Here is a 21,518-nt window from a genome sequence, read left to right as displayed (position 1 = left end):
CAATAGGAACATCTGTGTTTAGATTCTCTGTTTCAGCAGGTTGTGCTCTGATAACCACAGGAATGTTTACATTGACCATCTAGCAGGGTTTTTTTTGTCTTGGAAACATGATCTTTGCTAGGTAGACACGCCCTTCAATGTACACATCAGCTTGTGACCAGCTTTACAGTGAGCACATTTTAGAACATTCATTGAAATAAGACAATTCTTCTGCATTATTCCAATAAATACAGAATGTATATTCTACCTAGATTTGTGCGGGTTCTCTATTATTTAACCACTATACGTAACCTCTAAATTCTAACAGCTTGAACTTTCTATACTTTCACTCATATACTAAGCAGTAATAAAACATCCAGAACAATTTTGCTGGTGGGGCAATGTTCTCATGAAGAATAGCTTGAATGCTCCCAGTTTAAACTTGACTTTGATATGACAATCCCTAGCACACCATGTCTCAATAACGCGACACGGAGAACAAATCAAACAGCCCTCTAAGCTTTTATCACAAAGGAAAACACTCAAATGCATTTTCATTTTTCCCTTATCTTGCTCACTACTGGAAAAGACAAGCTTTTGGAGTTTTATGTAATGCTAAAATAAACCTTAAGAAAGCAATTTGTCTTTGTCCAGAGTCACAGTGTGTCATTTAGGTCCTAGGGAGATTCAAAATACTCAATCTCAAAAGTCAAAACCAAGGTCCGGGGAGCTTCCACCAATCTGTGCAGTTTGTGTAAATCCTAGCATGAAGATGAATAGTTCTGGAACTTGTATTGGGGCTTCATAGCGAAATGAAATCTCCTGGATGAACATATGATGCTGCATAACCCGAACGATTCAGGCATTCTCCCAAAAACATAGCAAGATTGCTTCTCTCTAAGTGTGTTCCTGGCTCTGGACCCTGCTTGATGAGGAGTTTCAAGAACACTTTTCATAGTGTGAGGCTTGAAATGAGTGGCGACTGACAAAGTGTTCTGACAAGACGTGTCTGACGGCCATATCTGTTAGACCACACTGTGAATTATTTACGGTGATTCTCTTTTCCTGGAGAGAGGAGATCAATCGAGGCCAACGTCTGGGCCATAACTCCTGTCTGAGACATGTCGGATGAAACTGGCCTTATTGTGTCTCTCCACATGGTTGTCGTAGAGAAGGCTCATTTCTTGAGGGGGTATAAATCTGACACCAAGCACAACTAAAGTATCTCAAAGTGGCTTTGTGGAAAGGGAAAGAACGGTAGCCATAGACTAACATATTTCTTTGTATATCATTTTTTTTGTTTCAGTGTTAATAGAAAGTACATACATTATATGGTTGAAAAAAGAATCCATTATTTCAATGAGGCTGTTGTGAGACATTCGTTTGCTCTTGACATTATAGAGGCTTGAGGGTCTAAGTATGTAGTGACCGCAATGCAACTTGGTCAGAAACATCTCTGGGCCCAAGTCATAACTAGGCAGTAATTATGAGGTAGGCTACAGCCAGTTTTATACTGCATGGCAGAAATAGATTATTTCCTCTAGAATCATGTTGGAGCTTAGAGATTTCAGAAGAGTGGCTTACATGGAAGCAGTACTCAGTTCATCGTTTCTCAGCTTGTTTACCGTTCAGAACTAAATCCTCTCTGCAGGGGGAGACATGCTCGATAAGTTTCACAGCAGTCTTTTGATAGTAGGCTCATCAGAGTTCTTGACAAACAGACTCACTCGGACTACACTCGGCTGTGTGTTGATCCGGAAGACCAGTCACGGCTCACGAGTCATGGAAAATACTTCTGAACCAGAGCAGCACTTTTCTCTTACTTGATTACTTAAATACTGTGTATACGTCATTCCCCAAACTTGGAAATAGTACATTTGAATTGGAATGCCTTTTATTTGCTTTTAGTTGGATTTACCCTGTGAAAATAAATAAAACATTTGAGCTTCAAAATAATGCGTCAACATGAATATTTCACCAGTTAAGAAAACATTTGTGGTGAAGGGGACTTACAAAATAAATTCTTCCTGCTTGAAACTGGTTATTCCTGCAGTGTAAAAGTGAAGGAGTAACGTTTTATTTCTAACTGCCGCTGGGTAGCTGGGATCTTTCCGCTCTGTTTGTCAATCTTGGTGGTCTCCTATTACCAATGGAAGAATGAAATGAAATAGAGGGTCGAAGAGCTCTTAGTTTGTAGCAGCTAATATTATATGGAATACATTCATGGTGACAGTCAGTGCTGTGTCAGTATATGTCTATTGCAAAGCCAGCAGAAAGCAATGTTGCACAGTTAAGATATCTACATTTAAAAATATTTTGCTATATGCTATGCTTTGTCTTGCATTACTCTTGTAAATTACAACCTGGAATAGTGGATAATAATTTTTAAAACATTGTCATGTTCATGTTATCCCTAAAAAGTATTTCACAAAAGTGAAAGATTGTCTGAGTGTATCTTATACTTGTTTGCAAAGAGTCATACTCAGCACTAACTATCAATGCTGAATTTGCAGAGAAGGATCTAGCATTTCTCTCGTTAACAAACCTGCAGTTTGAACTGAGACAACTCTCATTTATTTTATTTAAAAACATTGCAATCATTGGAAACAAAGGAAAGGTCTGCAGAGTCTTCACATTAATCAAAGTCAGTAGAGAAGAGCAAAGGGAGTAGGGAAATTAAATTGAGATTTGGTGCTCCAGAGGCATATTTGCAGTTGCAATTTCCAACACAATAGATTTAGTTGACACTCAACCCCCCTCCCAAAGAAGAATGTGTCTAATTTCAATGGTATTTCCACACTATATGGTCAGAATAACACTCTGAAAGAGTTCACATTATGTGTAAGAACACATTTTGTGAAGAATTGCCTGGAGTCAGCTTATTTATGTGGGATTTTGGTACTCTGCATGATGTCATAACACTGATTTGATTATAGTAGACAATGAATATTCAGCTACACAAGTAGGTGGATATAGACCATCCTATCATCCGATCAGTTTTGTGTATGGTGAAAGTTCTTTAGACTGAGGATTTCAAGGGTCTAAAAAGCCTAATGTAAGTAGATATAAAAATATTTATTGGACAAGGTTGTGCTTAACAAAATCTAATTAAATAAACTGCATGGAAACGTGAAGTCTCAAAAAGAAAAGTTCCAAATGGCCTTGACCAGATCATAACTAATCCAGCCTCAGACATCAATGACTTCTGCACCAATATTCATTGAAATTATTTTATAGAGACAAACTCTGCAGTATCTGAAGAATTGAGTAATGTCATTATTTTATTACTAATGTGTGTACTTTATTAGGCCTAAACCATGATGGAAAGATCTCAATGTGTGGTTTTGTTGTTTCTATCTAAATAGCATATCAGTATACTTGGAATTTACTTTAATCAATGGACGGGTTGCTTGAGAGAAAATGCCATTAGAACACTTGTACTTGCTGTAAGATCATGACACTCACAAGTTCAGGGCGTTCACAAAATGTGTAATTTTACTCCTGAACCAGAAAGTATTTAATTTTACATCTGGAGCCAACCAGACATATTGATGGAGTTATTTGTTAAAGTTGCTAAATTCATGTTCTCCATATTTCCTCTATATCAGTGCACTTGAGAACATTTGAACTTGCTGACAATTTTGACAATTTGTTGAGAAGCATCTTCGATGTCTCATGCTTTGGTTTCAATATCGTTAGTTAATACAGATATCTATAGCTTTCAGAGAAGTTCTATGTCAGTACAATTATCAAAGGCATCTTTGAAAATATTCAACAGCTGTTTGTATATTCCAAGTCAGTGTTCTCGATTTTTCACAGAAGGCATAGGTGTTTGTGTGCCTTAGATCCTCAAGAGGCTTTTATGCTGACAGTTCCCCATGGGAAGATGGTCTACAAGACAAATAGAGCCTTCTAATAGAAAAAGTCAATGTTTAGAAAAGTATCTGTTTAGTGTTATGCCAAATATGTTGAACAGAGAATGGATATTATTGGAAAATAGACAGTGTTTTTGGTGAATTGTTGTCTTAACAGTCACTCTGAGCCTCAGTAGGCAAACAGAGACGTTTGGCTAGACATTCTTCCCTTAAGTACAGTGAGGGCATTTCCCCCCCACTCTTCAAGCTTATATACTCAAACTCCAGAACACTCGATACATTTCTTTTGAGACTCCCCAAAAAAATTTAAGTCCATAATAAACAGCAGGTGGCACCGCGCCTGATATCAGATGAAGTACTCCTTCTTGCTCTCATCCATGGCGTCCTGCAGAGCAGGGTCACCCCGGAGCGCCGCATCCGCTGTTTCGGCAAACTCAGTGCCCTTGGCCTCGTTAGTGTGGTAGGTGCCCTTGTACCTGTACATGTAGCGAATCACCACCACAGCCAGACAAAGAAGCACCAGAACCACAGCAGCAATGACAGCTGAAAACAGAGACAGATGAGGGTGTTACGACAAAGACCTTGGTCTCACAATGGCAATTCAAAGACAAAATGCTATTGTGATGCTTTTCGCAATAGCATGCAATTCTGCATAGACAAGACTTTGACCTTGAAGTGTCATGGGTGTATGTGGATCAGACACAACACGGCCGATTGATTTGTCAATAAAGACAACCCAAAAGGGATGTCGCCCAAAAATACTGATCAAGGTTAAACCTGCCAACATTATGTAATCCAAAAAAATTTGTAATGCTGTGTTTAGAGAAACGTACAGGCCTAAAAGTACAGGCCTAAAAAGTTGTTTCTCTTATTATTATTCTCTCATTTGGTTAAAGGTCATTGTGTTAGTTTGCCAATAATACATTGTAACAGTAATTTCATCAGAGAGGCAGTGTCAAGCATTGATCTCGTTTGTTAGAATAGCCTCGTGCCAAAGAATTACAACTTGCGGAGTTGCATTGTGACCTAATTGTCTACTTTGTCTCTTGATAATAAAAGATTCCATTTTAAATAAATAATTGATCTCAACACCTCGCATTTGTATGTTTCCATAAACAACAACATTTTTGTAATGTTGACGACCTTCAAATTTCAATGAAGATGCAGAGATTGGAAACTCTGAACATTGCTTCCTAAATACCAGGTAATATGTTGATTGACATGACTCATTAAATCAACCACATCAAAGAATGATCACATCACTCCAATATGAAGCGGGAGGAAACTCCTCTGCATCCTTAATGTAACACAGACTTATTTTTCTTTCAGATTGCAGTACAGAGTTTTTGCCAAAAAAAAAACTTTATGCTACTGCTATTTTTACAGCACAACCAGACCCAGCTGGTTGCCCGGGGGCATGTCTAATTCATATACCATTTGCAGTGATTATGGGGAAACATAACTGAGGGGGCACAGATTCAATCTGGAGGCTCAATGCCCCCTTATTGCCCCCTCACCCTGTGGTGCCAGCACAACATTGCAAATGTCTGCTAATTGCAGTATCAGACCAAAAAATAGATGATTTATTAAACTTCACATTTTGATGTAATAGGTTGTTTATCTGTGCATAGGATATAACTAAATTCATTATCACACCTCTGATAGCCATGCAGTTCCATGTTTGAAAACAAATAGTTTCAACGACTTGGGACAAATTCTGCACATAGAATAGCCTAATAGGATTTAGTGCACAACCTTTAGCCACTGTTTTAGCGACTCGACAGAGCCTTTCTTACAACCATTTTTTGGGGTTTAAATTGAATTAATGATATAACTAGTACTTATTTCAGGTCTTTTATTCTTAAACTGTTCTGGAGTGGGTTTAGTGTGTCTTGTGGAGACAACATTTAACGGAGACCCATTGTTTGGGTTGAAATTTGCACTCTAAAACCCATTGATAATCTACTGACTAAATTACGCCTTGCAGACATTCCAGGCCCTCACCACCAGCAGCAGCATAGCAACCCTACAGTTGCACAAACCTTGGTTGTTGGCAGGTTGTTCTTTTCTTTGAACACTTTCTTTGGTTGTTGGTATTCAACGAATGAGGCCCCCCCAGCCTGGTTGATAAAGTTAATCAACCAGGCTGGGGGATCTGTAATGCTTTTTTGGCAATACAGATCTGCTCTGTATTTACTGATGACAAAATGAAGCATTCACTGTAAATGAATACCATACAAAAACAAACATACATCAGCCATATTGATCTGGACGAGGTTTGCAGGGTGAGGCAAAGCAGGGAAGTCCTTTGAATGTCCTGGGCAACTTACCTCCTAGTATGGCATCAAAGTATCCATCGTCCATGTTGTTACCTGTAGAGGAAAAACAAAGGGGTTTTGGCCAATGTGCCCATTCAAGACCAAGAAACAGAAAACTTTACCTACACACAAATGTAGTAAGCTGGAGTTCTCCCCTTCAATTCCTGCCGTGTAGCTGAACCACATTAATATTTAGTTTGCCCACTTTGACTTTGTTATTTTAACAAATGTGCATTTTTCATGAGCGTTTGTTTTTACAGACAGCTGTCTCCCTGGTGTGTCGGGAGAGGTTCTTTGTATCCGTCACCGGGGGACAAAACTCTCATTAAAGAAAGTGATTAAAGGTAATCATGAATTACCGCGCCGGCAACATCTGCCCGCCTTGACATTGTCTGAAGTACAGAGTCACAGAGTCTGTTAGCCAGAGCTGAAACTGTGTCATTTTGGAAAAACAATGTGATATCCAAAATGAAGATTGATCCTTGCAAGCTTGAAAAAGCTCTATAACTAAGGAAGAAGGGACGGAAGAATACAAATGGTGCTATGTTAATTAAGACCCCAAAGTGTGCAATTAAACGGCAGCCTCATTAATGCCTAATCACCCAAAACATCTAGGTGTTCGCCCACTCATTAGATCCTCATCACCATGCATTGTTTACGATGTGGACACATTCTCAGCAATTAGTGGCATAATAGAACTTCCTCATTTGGGACGGAGAGAGAGAAATTCTACAGCCGAACCTTGTTGTTGTAGTTGTGGGAATATGTTGGTGGAGTAGCGATGATGAGATAGGGTTCAGGGACCACTGGAAACATCACCATGGATGTAAATCATTCAATAATTATATATTCAATCATGATTTATTTTGCTATTTTTCTTTAAGTAAAAAAACAACAACATAGCTTAATACCTAAGGACCGCCTATTACAAGGGTCATCAAAATGCATTTCTGAATTCTATAATCATCACAACATTTTTATCCAAATATGATCAACAAATTTTGATGCACTCACTGGCTTTACCTCTCCCTATGTTAAGAACTGATGAACAAAGCAACACATTAATTTGCTGGGCAGTTTCGATGTAGTCCTTGCTAAATCAACAGCCATGACAGTGTGACAGCACCCAGCACCAAGTATTTTGTCTATCTAAATAAATGCAGACCAATAAAACTTCTTTAGTATGGGAAGTTTCTCTGTTTTGCAATCTTCTTCCTTGTAAAAACGTGGATTGGATTTTGGAATGCAAAACATTATTCAGAACAGGACATGAAGAAAAACTAACCAATAGGAGTTCTTGTGGCATCTAATTCATCTATACCTTTGCAAAAATGGAAAAAGAGGACAGTTATTGGTCATGGAATATAGAGCAAGAGGCCATCAATCTCCCTGCACAAACGTATAAATGCAATCAACTTTTTTCTTAATCTATATTAATAGTTGCTGAAGCAATACATAATTACACAAGTGGTATAACTGTTACACTTATAAAGAGTAGGTAGAAAATGTTACTTAATATTTCATTACAGAACTGCACTCATTTAACTACAAGTATTTCCAGAAAGTAAGCTACCTGCTTAAAAATTAGAAATGTATCTTAAGGCAAGATTAATCATCACAGGTGAGGCAGCAGGTTAATAGTTTAGGCTTTAAGATTCATGGTGTTTCAGAGGGAGGCCACTTTTTCTTATTCTTGTTCTTTGCCATTTTAAAAGGAAACTACTTAATATCCATCCATAATTCAAGGTAGGGGAATAGGTTACATTTAATTTCTGTGATCTACACTAAATCAGGCCAGCCAACATCCCAGATAAGTTTGCCAACCAAACACGGGGGTCTGTCTTGCCCGGAGGTGTCTGCTCGTTAGCCTCGTTAGCAAGATCCGCTTGCAGCTGCGACATGGAGAGTGGGACATCTGCACCGCCCCGATGGGAACTGTTAAACCACATCCAAGGGCACATTTCTCTTCCTGTCACCAGAACCCAAGGAGGCCAACAGGCAGGCGAAAGCATGTGGAGAGTGGTGATGGTGAGTATTGGATGCCACAGAGCATTAGAGCACTATCATGCATCCCCTCCTACTCCTTTTGCTTCTTTCACACATTTCGCCGACACATCCGCAGAGAAGTTTGCCCTGGGAGCGAGATACACTGCTTTCATCGCATTCCCAGAAGTGGCGTTAATCTTGCCCAAAGCTGGCTGTGAAGCAGGCTTGGTAAGTGTCTCCCTGTAGGAAAGGAAGGGGGGAACTGGAAGCCAAATTAATTCCTCCCTGCAGCTCTGTGGCTGACACTGTGCTGATATGATATTCTCAGGAAGCAAATATATGCTAAAGCCTGGCCACAATCTAGCTTCAGTGGCTCTTGGTCCCTAAATGGCAGTCCAATTTAGTGGCAATCGTAAGGAAAAGTAAATAATATCCATTTAACTGTTAGATAGGCTGCCATCTTGCTTCTCACCACTATCACACTACATGGACCAATCTTAATGAAAATGTTATCATGTTGTGCAGAGATGGTGCTCTAATGTAGTTTCCACTATGGGGGTATTGCAGTTGGACAGTCAATTTATTGGTTCCTTCTCTGGGCCAGCTGGCACAGGGCATGTCATTAATGGAGTTGTGATAAGTATTGAGAGGTGGATGCAGCTGCCAGCAACCGTGAAAATAAGACTTGTTTTTTGGCAGCAGTTACATGAGGCCATACATGTTGTAGCAAGTTGCCACACAATTATGTTTTAAATAAAATCCACAACTGTCATGTAGTTATACTTGTACTTGGTTAGATGCTGTTAATTGTGGGATAGTTTCCTTTAGTAATATTCTGAATTCTTTTAACTGTCCCAACACTGCTCCAATTTAGCCTTGCGCAGCCGCTTGATCCCACAAGCTTACATAAATGCTACACGATGTAGCGTTTAATGTAAGCTTGCGGGATCAAGCAGCTGCGCGAGACTAGCTCCAATTATGCGCTGGAAGAATGTGATAATTGGGACTAATCTCCAGTACAGTCTGAGATGCCGAGCCTATCAAATAACACAAGAGATAGTGAAACATATCAAATTCTGTGTCAAATATGCAGAGGGTAGATATTATTTCTGCTAACACTACATAAACTTTTCAACATAGCCTTTGAATTTCAATGGTGAACCGACAGACTTAACACACAACGCTTCAAAGCACAGTTTAAATTTGTCCCTGTGGATTTGAAACTTTTTTTTACATTGACGAGGTATTTGGGTGCTTTTTTCCCCCACCTGATGTTTTTTTTGTGGATATGACTGACTCCTGAGTTCCGCTAGAAAACAGCTCAGCTGTGGCCAACTGCCTGTGCCTAACTGAGGGTGAAAACATCCACTAAATGGCTGGCTAAACACCTCTCCCGCACCTCTCACTCTGCTCTTCCTCTTTCTGTAACGTTCCACAGAGATGGCTCCTCATCTTGTATTATTTAACACGTTGGCTGAGGGCTGCTCATGCAGCTGTCTGAGAAAGAAAAACACAGTGTGCCCTTTAAAATGAAATGCACACCTTTGGATTTCTGTCAGCTGTCTAGTTGAGCAGACGGAGTCGTTGTAAAAAGGACCTTTCAGCCAATTGTCGGGCTCGAATGGACATTTGGACTCTGGCGCCGCCCACTCTAGATGAAAGTGTTTTATTGCAGTATTTATGCAAGAGATTTTGCTCCCCTGGTCAAATGATCTCAAACACATGCCGCAAATCAAGCCATAAATACCACACAGCAGTGTCCTAAGATCACATCTGTTATCTGTGGTGTTCTAAGATCATATTACATGCAGTGTTCTAGGTTCACATCTATCTGTAGTGTTCTAAGATCACATCTAATATCTGTAGTGTTCTAAGATCATATTACATGCAGTGTTCTAGGTTCACATCTATCTGTAGTGTTCTAAGATCACATCTAATATCTGTAGTGTTCTAAGATCATATTACATGCAGTGTTCTAGGCTCACATCTATCTGTAGTGTTCTAAGATCATATTACATAGTGTTCTAAGTTCAAATCTATTGTCTGGTGTGATCTAAGTTCACATTTATTATCTGTAGTGATCTAAGATCATATCTATTACATGCAGTTTTCTAAGATCATATCTATCATCTGTATTGTTCCAAGAACACATTTATGATGTGTACGGTGTGGTGGTGATCAAGATATAATGAAACTGGGAAAAGAAGCAACTGCCTGGTTCATGCCGGTTGTACTGTAGGTCAGAACAAAGTATTCAGTTACAGTGGGGAGAACAAATATTTGATAACCTGCAAAATCGGCAGTGTTTCCCACTTACAAAGCATGTAGAAGTCTGTAATTTTTATCATAGGTACTCTTCAACTGTGAGTGACGGAATCTAAAACAAAAATCCAGAAAATCTAATTGTATGATTTTTAAGTAATTAATTTGCATTTTATTGCATGACATAAGTATTTGATACATCAGAAAAGCAGAAATTAATATTTGGTACAAAAACATTTGGTTGCAATTACAGAGATCATATGTTTCCTGTAGTTCTTGACCAGGTTTGCACACACTGCAGCAGGGATTTTGGCCCATTCCTCCATACAGACCTTCTCCAGATCCTTCAGGTTTTGGGGCTGTCGCTGGGCAATACGGACTTTCATCTCCCTCCAAAGATTTTGTATTGGGTTCAGGTCTGGAGACTGGCTAGGCCACTCCAGGACCTTGAGATGCTTCTTACGGAGCCACTCTTTAGTTGCCCTGGCTGTGTGTTTTGGGTCGTTGTCATGCTGGAAGACCCAGCCACGACCCATCTTCAATGCTCTTACTGAGGGAAGGTTCTCGCGATACATGGCCCCATCCATCCTCCCCTAAATACGGTGCAGTCGTCCTATCCCCAAAGAATGATGTTTCCACCTCCATGCTTCACGGTTGGGATGGTGTTCTTGGGGTTGTACTCATCCTTCTTCAACCTCCAAACTCGGCGAGTGGAGTTTAGACCAAAAAGCTCTATTTTAGTCTCATCAGACCACATGACCTTCTCCCATTCCTCGTCTGGATCATCCAGATGGTCATTGGCAAACTTCAGACATGTGCTGGCTTGAGCAGGGGGACCTTGCGTGCGCTGCAGGATTTTAATCCAAGACGGCGTAGTGTGTTACTAATGTTTTTCTTTGAGACTGTGGTCCCAGCTCTCTTCAGGTCATTGACCAGGTCCTGCTGTGTAGTTCTGGGCTGATCCCTCACCTTCCTCATGATCATTGATGCCCCACAAGGTGAGATCTTGCATGGAGCCCCAGACCGAGGGAGATTGACTGTCATCTTGAACTTCTTCCATTTTCTAATAATTGCGCAAACAGTTCTTGCCTTCTCACCAAGCTGCTTGCCTATTGTCCTGTAGCCCATCCCAGACTTGTGCAGGTCAACAATTTTATCCCTGATGTCCTTACACAGCTCTCTGGTCTTGGCCATTGTGGAGAGGTTGGAGTCTGTGTGATTGAGTGTGTGGACAGGTGTCTTTTATACAGGTAACGAGTTCAAACAGGTACAGTTAATACAGGTAATGAGTGGAGAACAGGAGGGCTTCTTAAAGAAAAACTATCAGGTCTGTGAGTGTTGTAATTCTTACTGGTTGGTAGGTGATCAAATACTTATGTCATGCATTAAAATGCAAATTAATTATTTAAAAATCATATAAAAATCATACATACATCATATTTTTGTTTTAGATTCCGTCACTCACAGTTGAAGTGTATCTATGATAAAAATTACAGACTTCTACATGCTTTGTAAGTGGGAATACCTGCAAAATCGGCAGTGTATCAAATACTTGTTCTCCCCACTGTATAAGGCGTTAGGGCATTAACAGCTGACCGCTCAGACGGCTCCATATAGCTGTTGAGAGGTTGTGCTTAAGGTAAATGTAACAATAATGCACCTCCCTGAGTACTAGTTTTATAATAATGTGTGATTAATGTTTAGGAAAGACGAGTTCACAATCACAAATAATTTTCTCCATGCGCATAAAATGGAGAAATGTGCATGTTCGATATGCATATTTGTGTTTCCGGTAGCTTAGCACCGACCATTAAAACTCCTATTATTAAGTATAGTGTTTGTTATGTAAGAAACCGTGAGCAGTCTTAACCACTTACATCAAATACATACTCATCTGGTACAGGTGCTGCAAGGCCTTCATGAATGAACAATGAACTTTCTCCCAACGTCAGGGTCATAGAAATCATTAAGATAACGCTCCTGAGCAAAATGTCAAATATTTCAATTTGCCAGCCAAAGGAACATTTTACTTGCAGATTAGTTTTAGTATGAAGGATTCAGATATTTTCTTTACTTCCCCTCAAAATGCCCTGCCTGGGCTGCAAACATATTTGACTTTATGACTTTTTAAAAACTTTGATCTATAATTCATGTTCATGTGTTCTGAACCCTGCTTCTCCCTCGCACTGCAGGTACTAAAGAAATCACTTTGACTTGCTCGTTCATTTTCCTCGTGACATCACACGGAGGAGAAAACATATCTTATTTATCCTATGCAGTAGGAGCCCAGTCACATAAGACAAAAATGGTGCTGAACAAACAAAATAAGCTCAGAATGGACTGTTCAATGAATGGGCAATAAATGCCTGACAAAAAAAAGTATTTGATTGTCACTGTTGCAAGCTCTTTCTAAGAAAATAAAAGGTTAAATTAAGTGCTTATATAAGAGGTCACTTCCTCTAGATGTACAATGGATAAATTTGCCCCGAATGTATTGTGATCCTAGCGACCCCACTGCTGAGGTTTCATGAATGAGGGCCAATATCTACAGTATCTTACAGAAATTAATACACCCCTCACATTTTTGTAAATATTTGATATCTTTCATGTGACAACACTGAAGAAATTACACTTTGCTACAATGTGAAGTAGTGAGTGTACAGCTTGTATAACAGTATAAATCTGCTGTCCCCTCAAAATAACACAACACACAGCCTTTAATGTCTAAACTGCTGGCAACAAAAGTGAGTATACCCCTAAGCGAAAATGTCCACATTGGGCCCAACGTGTGAATATTTTGTGTGGCCACTATGATTTTCCAGCACTGCCTTAACCCTATTGGGCATGGAGTTCACCAGAGCTTCACAGGTTGCCACTGGAGTCCTCTTCCACTCTTCCATGATGACATCACAGAGCTGGTGGATGTTAGAGTCCTTGTGCTCCTCCATCATCCGTTTGAGGATGCCCCACAGATGCTCAATAGGGTTTAGGTCTGGAGACATGCTTGGCCAGTCCATCACCTTTACCCTTAGCTTCTTAAGCAAGGCAGTAGTCATCTTGGAGGTGTGTTTGGGGTCATTATCATGTTGGAATACTGCCCCGTGGCCCAGTCTCTGAAGGGAGGGGATCATCCTCTGCTTCAGTATGTTACAGTACATGCTGGCATTCATGGTTCCTTCAATGAACTGTAGCTCCACAGTGCTGGCAGCACTCATGCAGCCCCAGACCATGACACTCCCACCACCATGCTTGACTGTAGGCAAGACACACTTGTCTTTGTACTCCTCACCTGGTTGCCATCTGAACCAAATAAGTTTATCTTGGTCTCATTAGACCACAGGACATGGTTCAAGTAATCCATGTCCTTAGTCTGCTTGTCTTCAGCAAACTGCGGGCTTTCTTGTGCATCATCTTTAGAAGAGGTTTCCTTCTGGGACGACAGCCATGCAGACCAATTTGATGCAGTGTGGTCTGAGCACTGAGAAGCTGACCCCCCACCCCTTCAACATCTGCAGCAATGCTGGCAGCACTCATATGTGTATTTCCCAAAGACAACCTCTAGATATGACACTGAGCATGTGCACTCAACTTCTTTGGTCAACCATGGCGAGGCCTGTTCTGAGTGGAACCTGTCCTGTTAAACCGTTATATGGTCTTGGCCACCGTGGTGCTGCTCAGTTTCAGGGTCTTGACAATCTTCTTATAGCCTAGGCCATCTTTATGTAGAGCAACTAGAGAGTTCTTTGCCATAAGGTGCCATGTTGAACTTCCAATGACCAGTATGAGGGAGTGTGAGAGCGATGACACCAATTTTAACACACCTGCTCCCCATTCACACCTGAGACCTTGTAACACTAACGAAGTCACATGACACCAGGGAGGCCCATTTTGGACATTTTCACTTCAGGGTGTACTCACTTTTGTTGCCAGCGGTTTAGACATTAATGGCTGTGTGTTGAGTTACTTTGAGGGGACAGCAAATTTACACTGTTATACAAGCTGTACACTCACTACTTTACATTGTAGCAGTGTCATTTCTTCAGTGTTGTCACATGAAAAGATATACTCAAATATTTACAAAAATGTGAGGGGTGTACTCACTTTTGTGAGATACTGTATAATTACCAAGCACAAAACATTGTCATTTTTCACTCAGTACTTTGTTGAGGAACCTTTGTCAACAATTAAAGCCTTGAGTTTTCTTGGGTTGCTACAAGCTTAGCACACCTGTATCGGGGAGTTTCTCCCATTCTTGTTTGCAGGTCCTTTCAAGCTTTGTCAGGTTGTACTGGGAACAACGCTGCACAGCCAATTTCAGATCTCCCTAGTGATGTTGGATCGAGTTCAAGTCCGGGCTCTGGCTGTGGCACTGAAACAGAATAACAGACTTGTTCGGAAACCACTACTGTGTTATCTTGGCTGTGTGCTTAGGGTCTTTGTCCTGTTGGAAGGTGCTGGAGCACATATTAAGACGTTAAATGTCCAGATTTTTTGAGAGCTTGCTCAGTTTACCCATGCTTTCTATGATTTTGACTTCATGCCAATTAAGATAAGCAGTGCAGTGTGTTTACATGACTTCGGAATAGTCAGTTGGGGCCTAATTTTTAAGTTTAATTTAAGAGTTTGATTCCCGCTTGCAGCATACCAACAGTGCTCACAGGTCCTGCAGAGAAGGTGCAACAAATTGGCTCAACGGGGGTACAGGTTAGATGACTGCGATGTGGGACATGCCCTCCTTGTCTCGTTGCACTCTAGCTGCTCCATGCGGTAGCTCAATAAATGCCTAAACCACTACATGGTGTTGCAAGTGAATGATGAATTAAGGCAAACCTGTTCAACATCTCTACCACCCATCCCCTTGCTGCTGAGCCATTTCACTCCGCTGTCCCGGTCCAAATTATTAGTATTCATATAAACATACTCATTGAGATTACAATCGTGTCTTAGAAAGAAATTGCTCCACTGCCATTTTGTTTGAGCTGAGCAAAACATCCTTTTCTATTCCATGTTCTAGATTCATATTTTCCCTTCACTTATTCTACTCATACACTGACCTCTAATTCACCTTGTGATAAGGATATGGATGAAAGATTTGGGTAGTGGTGGGTGGGAGGCATCGTTTCAACTCTAAAACCATGCAGACATGCAATTTTATAGGGTTCATTTGAGAGGTTTCACCAAACGCTTTGAGTTCATTAGTGGAATACAAATCTCTAATGGGAAACGCCATTTCATATTTTCTTTAAACTGCCAACTAACACAGGGTATTCTAGTTAGGAAAAGCACAGACAATTAACTATATTTTCATTGATGAACTGTAGGCTAAATGTTAAATATTAGCTGAAAACATGCACTTGTGTGTTTACAGGTCTAACCCATTTGCTTGGCAGGCATTTATGCAAGATAGGCACCAAACAACTCAGCGTTGTTCTAGTGTGTTCTCTAGCAGTGATGTTGGTTGATCATCATCTCCAGCGACCGTAATGAAAGTAAACCGCCTGAGGGACGAAGCAGTAGAACAACTTCACATTTTAATAAAGTTGATTCTCTCAGCAAACGGCCTGCCAGGCATAACTAATCAACACATTCTAATGAGTTTCTTTCTGCTACTTTGGACTGGGGTTGTTGGGGGGGGCAATAGTGCAATCTATTTTCAACACCAGTGGATGTTTTGATGAAACTAGCAATGCCAGTGCTATAGCAATGTGGAGACATTGGTAATAAACTTGCAAACAAACCAAAAAGCTATTATCCAAATAGTTCCGTCTACATGAGTTGAGAGAGAGTGGTAGTTTACAGAAAATACAATTACAATGTTTCATTAAATCATAACATCTGTCTGGATATCTCAATCAATAGTGAATGTACAAAAGCACTCATTTTATCTTGCAGATACAGAATGCAATTTTCTAAATGTGGGAACAACATAGTTATCTGTTATGAGTGAATTATCTTCTCCAAAGAGTCCACTAAACAAACCAAATGATCAGTCCACTTAATTGGAGTCTCATGGGAAATACTGTAATTTTTCAATGGGATGCTGTCTGAGGTCTTAATGGTAATTCTGAGGGTGCTACTCAAAGCTCATTTGTAGCTTGAAATGCTTTATACAGAGGAAGGCCAAGCATCTATATAGCCTTGAGTGGAGGGAAGTAAAATCCCAATATATCAGCCAGTTAGAGGGTGGTGTGTTTGAGTTCAATGCTTGTCAGACAAATGTTGGCGCTGCACGAGCTTTACAAACCTGTATTTTCAGTGTTGAACATTTTTTATTATCAGCTTTACTATCAACCTGGGCTGAAAAGTGGACAACATATTTCTTCTGCCATGATTGTAAGAGAGATCCTATCAGAAAATTGGTCCTTGAGGGAGTTTATCAAATGTTATGTGTTGTAACAGGTTAACTTGGTGCAGTGTTGGTTCCATAAAACCAGCTCATGTGCCATGATCTTCCCACTCCCAAATGTCTGGGTGTATGATGCTGTAGTGTAATAGCATTTGTTATAGCTAAGTGTATATAATCTGTATCTCATATATAATCTTAGAATAACTAGCCTGATAAATAGTTATCCAGGGATAGATAGAAGGATGCTAAAGGCAATAAGCATGCAAGCAATTTGAATGGGAATGTGAATATATCGTAATTCAATCATAGGCAAATAGATTCACTTTACATTGGAAAATTTATCATATCATTAATGGCATATATCCACCCCAAAATAAGATAGTATTGACAAGAAAAAAAGCATTATTCTAGGCATTATCAGAGAGAAATAGAGAGATTCTATCCTGAGAGGCCTTAATGCTCATAGTAACAGAAGGACAGCACATATTACCACAGCAGGGGGGATGCAGAAATTAGAAAGTAATTGATCCTAAAATAATTGTATAACCATCTGAGTTGTTTAGATTAAACATCTGTTATTGACAAAAGATATTGTAAAGTTGACCGGTTATATGTCAGACCTATATGAGATGTGATAGCAGCGGTCTATCTGTTCACAGAGGTGTGAGAATGGGGGATTGTGTGAAAAGGGTTTCTGAGAACAGCACCGATTCCTGAGACACACAAAATAATCCTTGAATACAGTTAATAAGAGTCAGATGGGGTTGGTTCACCCCTAAAATGAGAGAGAACGAAAAACCAATACAGAGATGAGCCAGGAAATATATGCAGAGGAAATGAAGGGGTGGGGCTTCTGTGCTGAGGCAAAAGGGCAGTCATACATTGGAAGAGTTTCTATTGTGTTTTTGTCAGAGTGGGCAGTACTGCAATAAAACATGTTGGGGCCCTCCAATCCACCCATTCCCCAGAACCATTACACTGTGTCGAATATTTGGCATTGCTCTCCCTTTTCACTTATCTTTCCTTTCCCCACATCCCTTCTCTGCTTTACTCTTATCTGGTTGCGTCCCAGGTTTTCTCTCGCTATCTCTCTTCTACTGCCTCTCTCAGACTCCCTAGGCTAGTTCTGTTGCAAAATCAAAGTTCCCTTCCTAGAATTATCGATGACAATGTTATCATTGAAGTGCCATGGAGTACTCTAATCAACCCGTGGAGAAAGCCTCAAGATTGACGTCTCATCATTTACCATGCCACCATGAGGTTGGCTCTCCATAAAACATTGGATCCAACATCCCAGCTCTGATTAAGACTAAACAAATTCTCTTTCTTCCCCACTTGTAGCTTCACTTATTCATTGAGCCCAGAGCTGTCAGAGGGATGGATTACGGTACTAACTCAGATCCCCTCTCAGAGACTTGTTAACAGCAGCCTCGCAACCTATCCAAAAACCTTACATTTAGGTCAGAAACCCCAGGGAAACATAGTGGTGACTAACTTGATATAGTGATATTGTGAGAATTGTGAAGAAAATTCCTTTCATGGAAATGATGTCCTTTAACCCTTATGTGGTGTTCAGGTTAAATTGACCCGTTAAAATGTTTTACTAAAAGAACATTTATACAAGGATTTCATTTTTAATTCTGAAGCTGCCAAAGAAAAACTTTATGTTGGCCACTCGTGATCTTCAATATCCTGGATGTCTCAGCCTACAACGTGTTTGCAATCTGGACGGCAATTATACCCTGACTGGAATCAAAGGAAGTTCCAAAATGCATTATTTTCCAGAGGAGCTAGGCAAGGCACTGGTGACACCACGCATACAAAGACACCATGTGCCCATGGTGAGGAGAATGGTGGAGGCTCCTGCTGTCACACCTGCATGACCCACACAACCACAACCTCAGCGTCTGAGGTGTCCTGTTGTTGTTGTTTGTTTGTGTGGATATTACGAGAAGCGGTGAAAAAAAATCCTGATCTGATGAAGTATTTTCATTATTCTAGATTGTAGCCGGTGGCAACAAGACGAAGCTCTGCAAGATGTGTGGACTCTCAGAGAACTCAAACACACAGACTACATGCAGCAACTGCACAAATTACATCAATAGTACATAAACCCTCAAATTCTGTGCATCATGTGTTGTGTAGACAGGCATGCCCCTGTGCACACAAATATATCCAATGTTATTTCAGAATCATTTGAGAGATGTATTTTTTATATACTGTATTTCATCGAGTGTACATTTTGTTCATGTTTTGTGTTTCTATTTGTTGTTAATCACCTGTATTTGCTTTACAGCTTTGATTATAATAAGGTGAAAATCAGTTGAGAATATCCGCAGGGTTCCCGCTGCTCATTTAAAAAGTCTTAAAAGGTCTTAAAAATCAGGGAAGTTAACGTTGTAAATTGTCTTAAATGTACTGTAAATTTGCTGTAGGTATTACATTTGCAGATGGCGCATTAGTATTAGACAATGACAGACCCCGCCTTTAATACGTTTTACGTCACGTTAGTTAGCTACAGACGTTGACAAATGGCTGTGTGTCATCTTTTCGTTGTCATCAGTAGTTGCTAGATAGGGTTGAGCCAAGATGGGGAGATGCAAGTTCAATGAAAAATGGTTGGAGGAAGATACGTTTCAGAGGTGGTTGACACCAGCAGAAAACGAGTATGAGGCAAGTTGCAATTTGGTGGACCTAGACCGTGAAATTGAGAAGAGTGCAGCAGAGCTAAGCTACATGTCTTGAGGAGAGTTTGGGGTGGTGTTACCAAACAATGGTGGGGGGATATTGAGCGGCTTATATATTGAGCTACACTGCAGCCATCGAGCGTTCAGTGTTGCCATCAACCGTCAAACCATTAGGAACGCCCCCTTTGAAATGACTGCTGCTACATTACGTCACGTCCAGTGGCAGCGTCCAAGCTTCACGAAACGCTGACGTTCAAATCTTGACGTCGGCAAATTAATGTTTCTTGAGAAACTTTAATTATTTCTTGTGAACTGAAATAATAAGAGAGATTGATTTTGGCCAGCAGATCGATTCATTAAAACTTCATGTAAATAATGGTAACTCATATTAACCTCATGTTGGGAGAAATTACAGATTCACAGCATTGTTTCAGCTCTTTGGGCTTCTAGCTCTAGGCTAACATTCGTCAGTTTATTTTCGGGACTCACGTTTTTTGGGAAGATGCCACAGGTCAGCCCCAACCTTGTCATGGTGAAAGTTGGATAATGGACAGCGAAGGATCATTAAAGTGTAGGTTTTTGTATGGGACATTTATAGAACTCTGTTCATCAGAAGAACAACCAAACTTAAATTAGAAGCAATAAAAGAGCACGAGTCATCCAAGTCTCATATCAAGTGCACTGCCACAAAGCTGACGAAGACGGGACCTCAAGAGCGGAGTGTGGCAATAAAGGCCATCTGCTCTATGCAATCGGCCCAGTTGGACAGAATGAGAACTCTCTTCGGAATCAGCCATAGAGATGTGGCGTCAGTCCAGCACCAGAGCAAGGAGGCCGGATTTCATGGAAAGAGTAGCCAGGAAGAGAAATACCAAACCTGAAGATGAGAAGGAGGCGTCTGGAGAGGAAGATGAATCAGAAGACAAAAGTGACACTTTCATGCTGTTACTGAGAGATGAGTCAATATGCTTTTTTTTTTTTAAGTCCTTTAAACATGTAGGCCTACAATTACTGTAGAATATGACCAAACTGATTGGCATAATTTGACCATTTGAGAAATCCATGGTCTCATAGGCTTGTTTTCACATGTCACTCTAATTATTTGCCTATATTAATAAAATATGTATTAATAATACAATGAAAGTATTGAAGGAATTCAAAATATGCTAGTGTACTCTGTAAAACTGGGCATCCACTGTGACCGGTGGGCAATTTCCCACCCTGGTCCCAATTTACCCCTAAAAAAGACATTACCGTGAAGGAGAAACGTAATAATTGTGAAAAACTTAAACGAATATATTTTACTTACCCTTTATTTAAAAAATGCTTTGTCTGATCTTCTCCACTTTTGATAAAGCACATTCTGTTTACTGTAGCAGGTGTGTCAGGTTGACGCGATGCTGATGGCAATACAATGCAACACGTAATTGTGTGGATACACCATTACAAAAACTTTAACTAAAGTTTTTTTTTTTTAATCTTAGACTAAATAATGAAATAGGACTCTTTTCAACCATAGAAATTGTTTAGAAATGTTTTGGTTCTTAAATTATTTCTGTTGAGGTCTTAAAAAGGACTTAAAAAGCATTTCATTTGACTTTTAAAATGATGCAAGAACCCTGTATCAGTTCAAAATAATTATCATCAATGAAATCATTGTATAATTTCAAGTTGTCCTAGAAAAGCATGATTTATAACACCCAAGTCTTTATTATAGTGGGTTTTTTACATCAATTATAAATGAATCCCAAAAAGTGAATGACACTTCCATTGTTAAATGTGATCTAGCAGAGATTCATTGCAAACATTAGTCATATATGTTATCTGTACTGTTTGGAATTGAGTTAAAGACAATACATGTTAAGGAGTTTTTTTATTTCTATATTACATTTAAAACCCCAATAATGTCCCGGGCCAATTTGACCTGAACAGTACCAAAGGGTCCAAAAAGTGAACACTACACAAGGACTAGTATTTCAAATAAAAAACCTATGTAGAATGAAACGTAATTCAAGGGTGTGTAACACAAGCACTGTTTTTCAGGATAAACCAATAAATAATGATA

The 21,518-nt window shown here is 39.9% G+C and overlaps 1 protein-coding gene across 3 annotated transcripts in view; it reads right to left on the bottom strand.

Annotated features, from left to right (window-relative positions):
• Positions 1–2,542: 2,542 nt before the first annotated feature.
• The window catches only part of LOC105006160 (glycophorin-C), a 37,348-nt gene continuing 18,372 nt past the window's right edge, over positions 2,543–21,518 (bottom strand). For all 3 annotated transcript variants that reach the window (XM_020055000.2, XM_020054999.2, XM_010864531.4), the window contains 2 exons: positions 6,185–6,226; positions 2,543–4,397 (listed from right to left, as the gene is read on the bottom strand). In XM_020055000.2, coding sequence (XP_019910559.1) covers positions 4,201–4,397; positions 6,185–6,226 — 239 coding nt within the window. In that variant the 3' untranslated portion in view covers positions 2,543–4,200. The remainder of the gene's footprint in view (positions 4,398–6,184; positions 6,227–21,518) is intronic.

The sequence above is a fragment of the Esox lucius genome, chromosome 16, assembly GCF_011004845.1.
Source record: "Esox lucius isolate fEsoLuc1 chromosome 16, fEsoLuc1.pri, whole genome shotgun sequence".
Taxonomy (NCBI): Eukaryota; Metazoa; Chordata; class Actinopteri; order Esociformes; family Esocidae; genus Esox; species Esox lucius.
The sequence above is the reverse complement of the archived record's forward strand: the minus strand, read 5'-3'. Positions and strand labels throughout refer to the sequence as shown.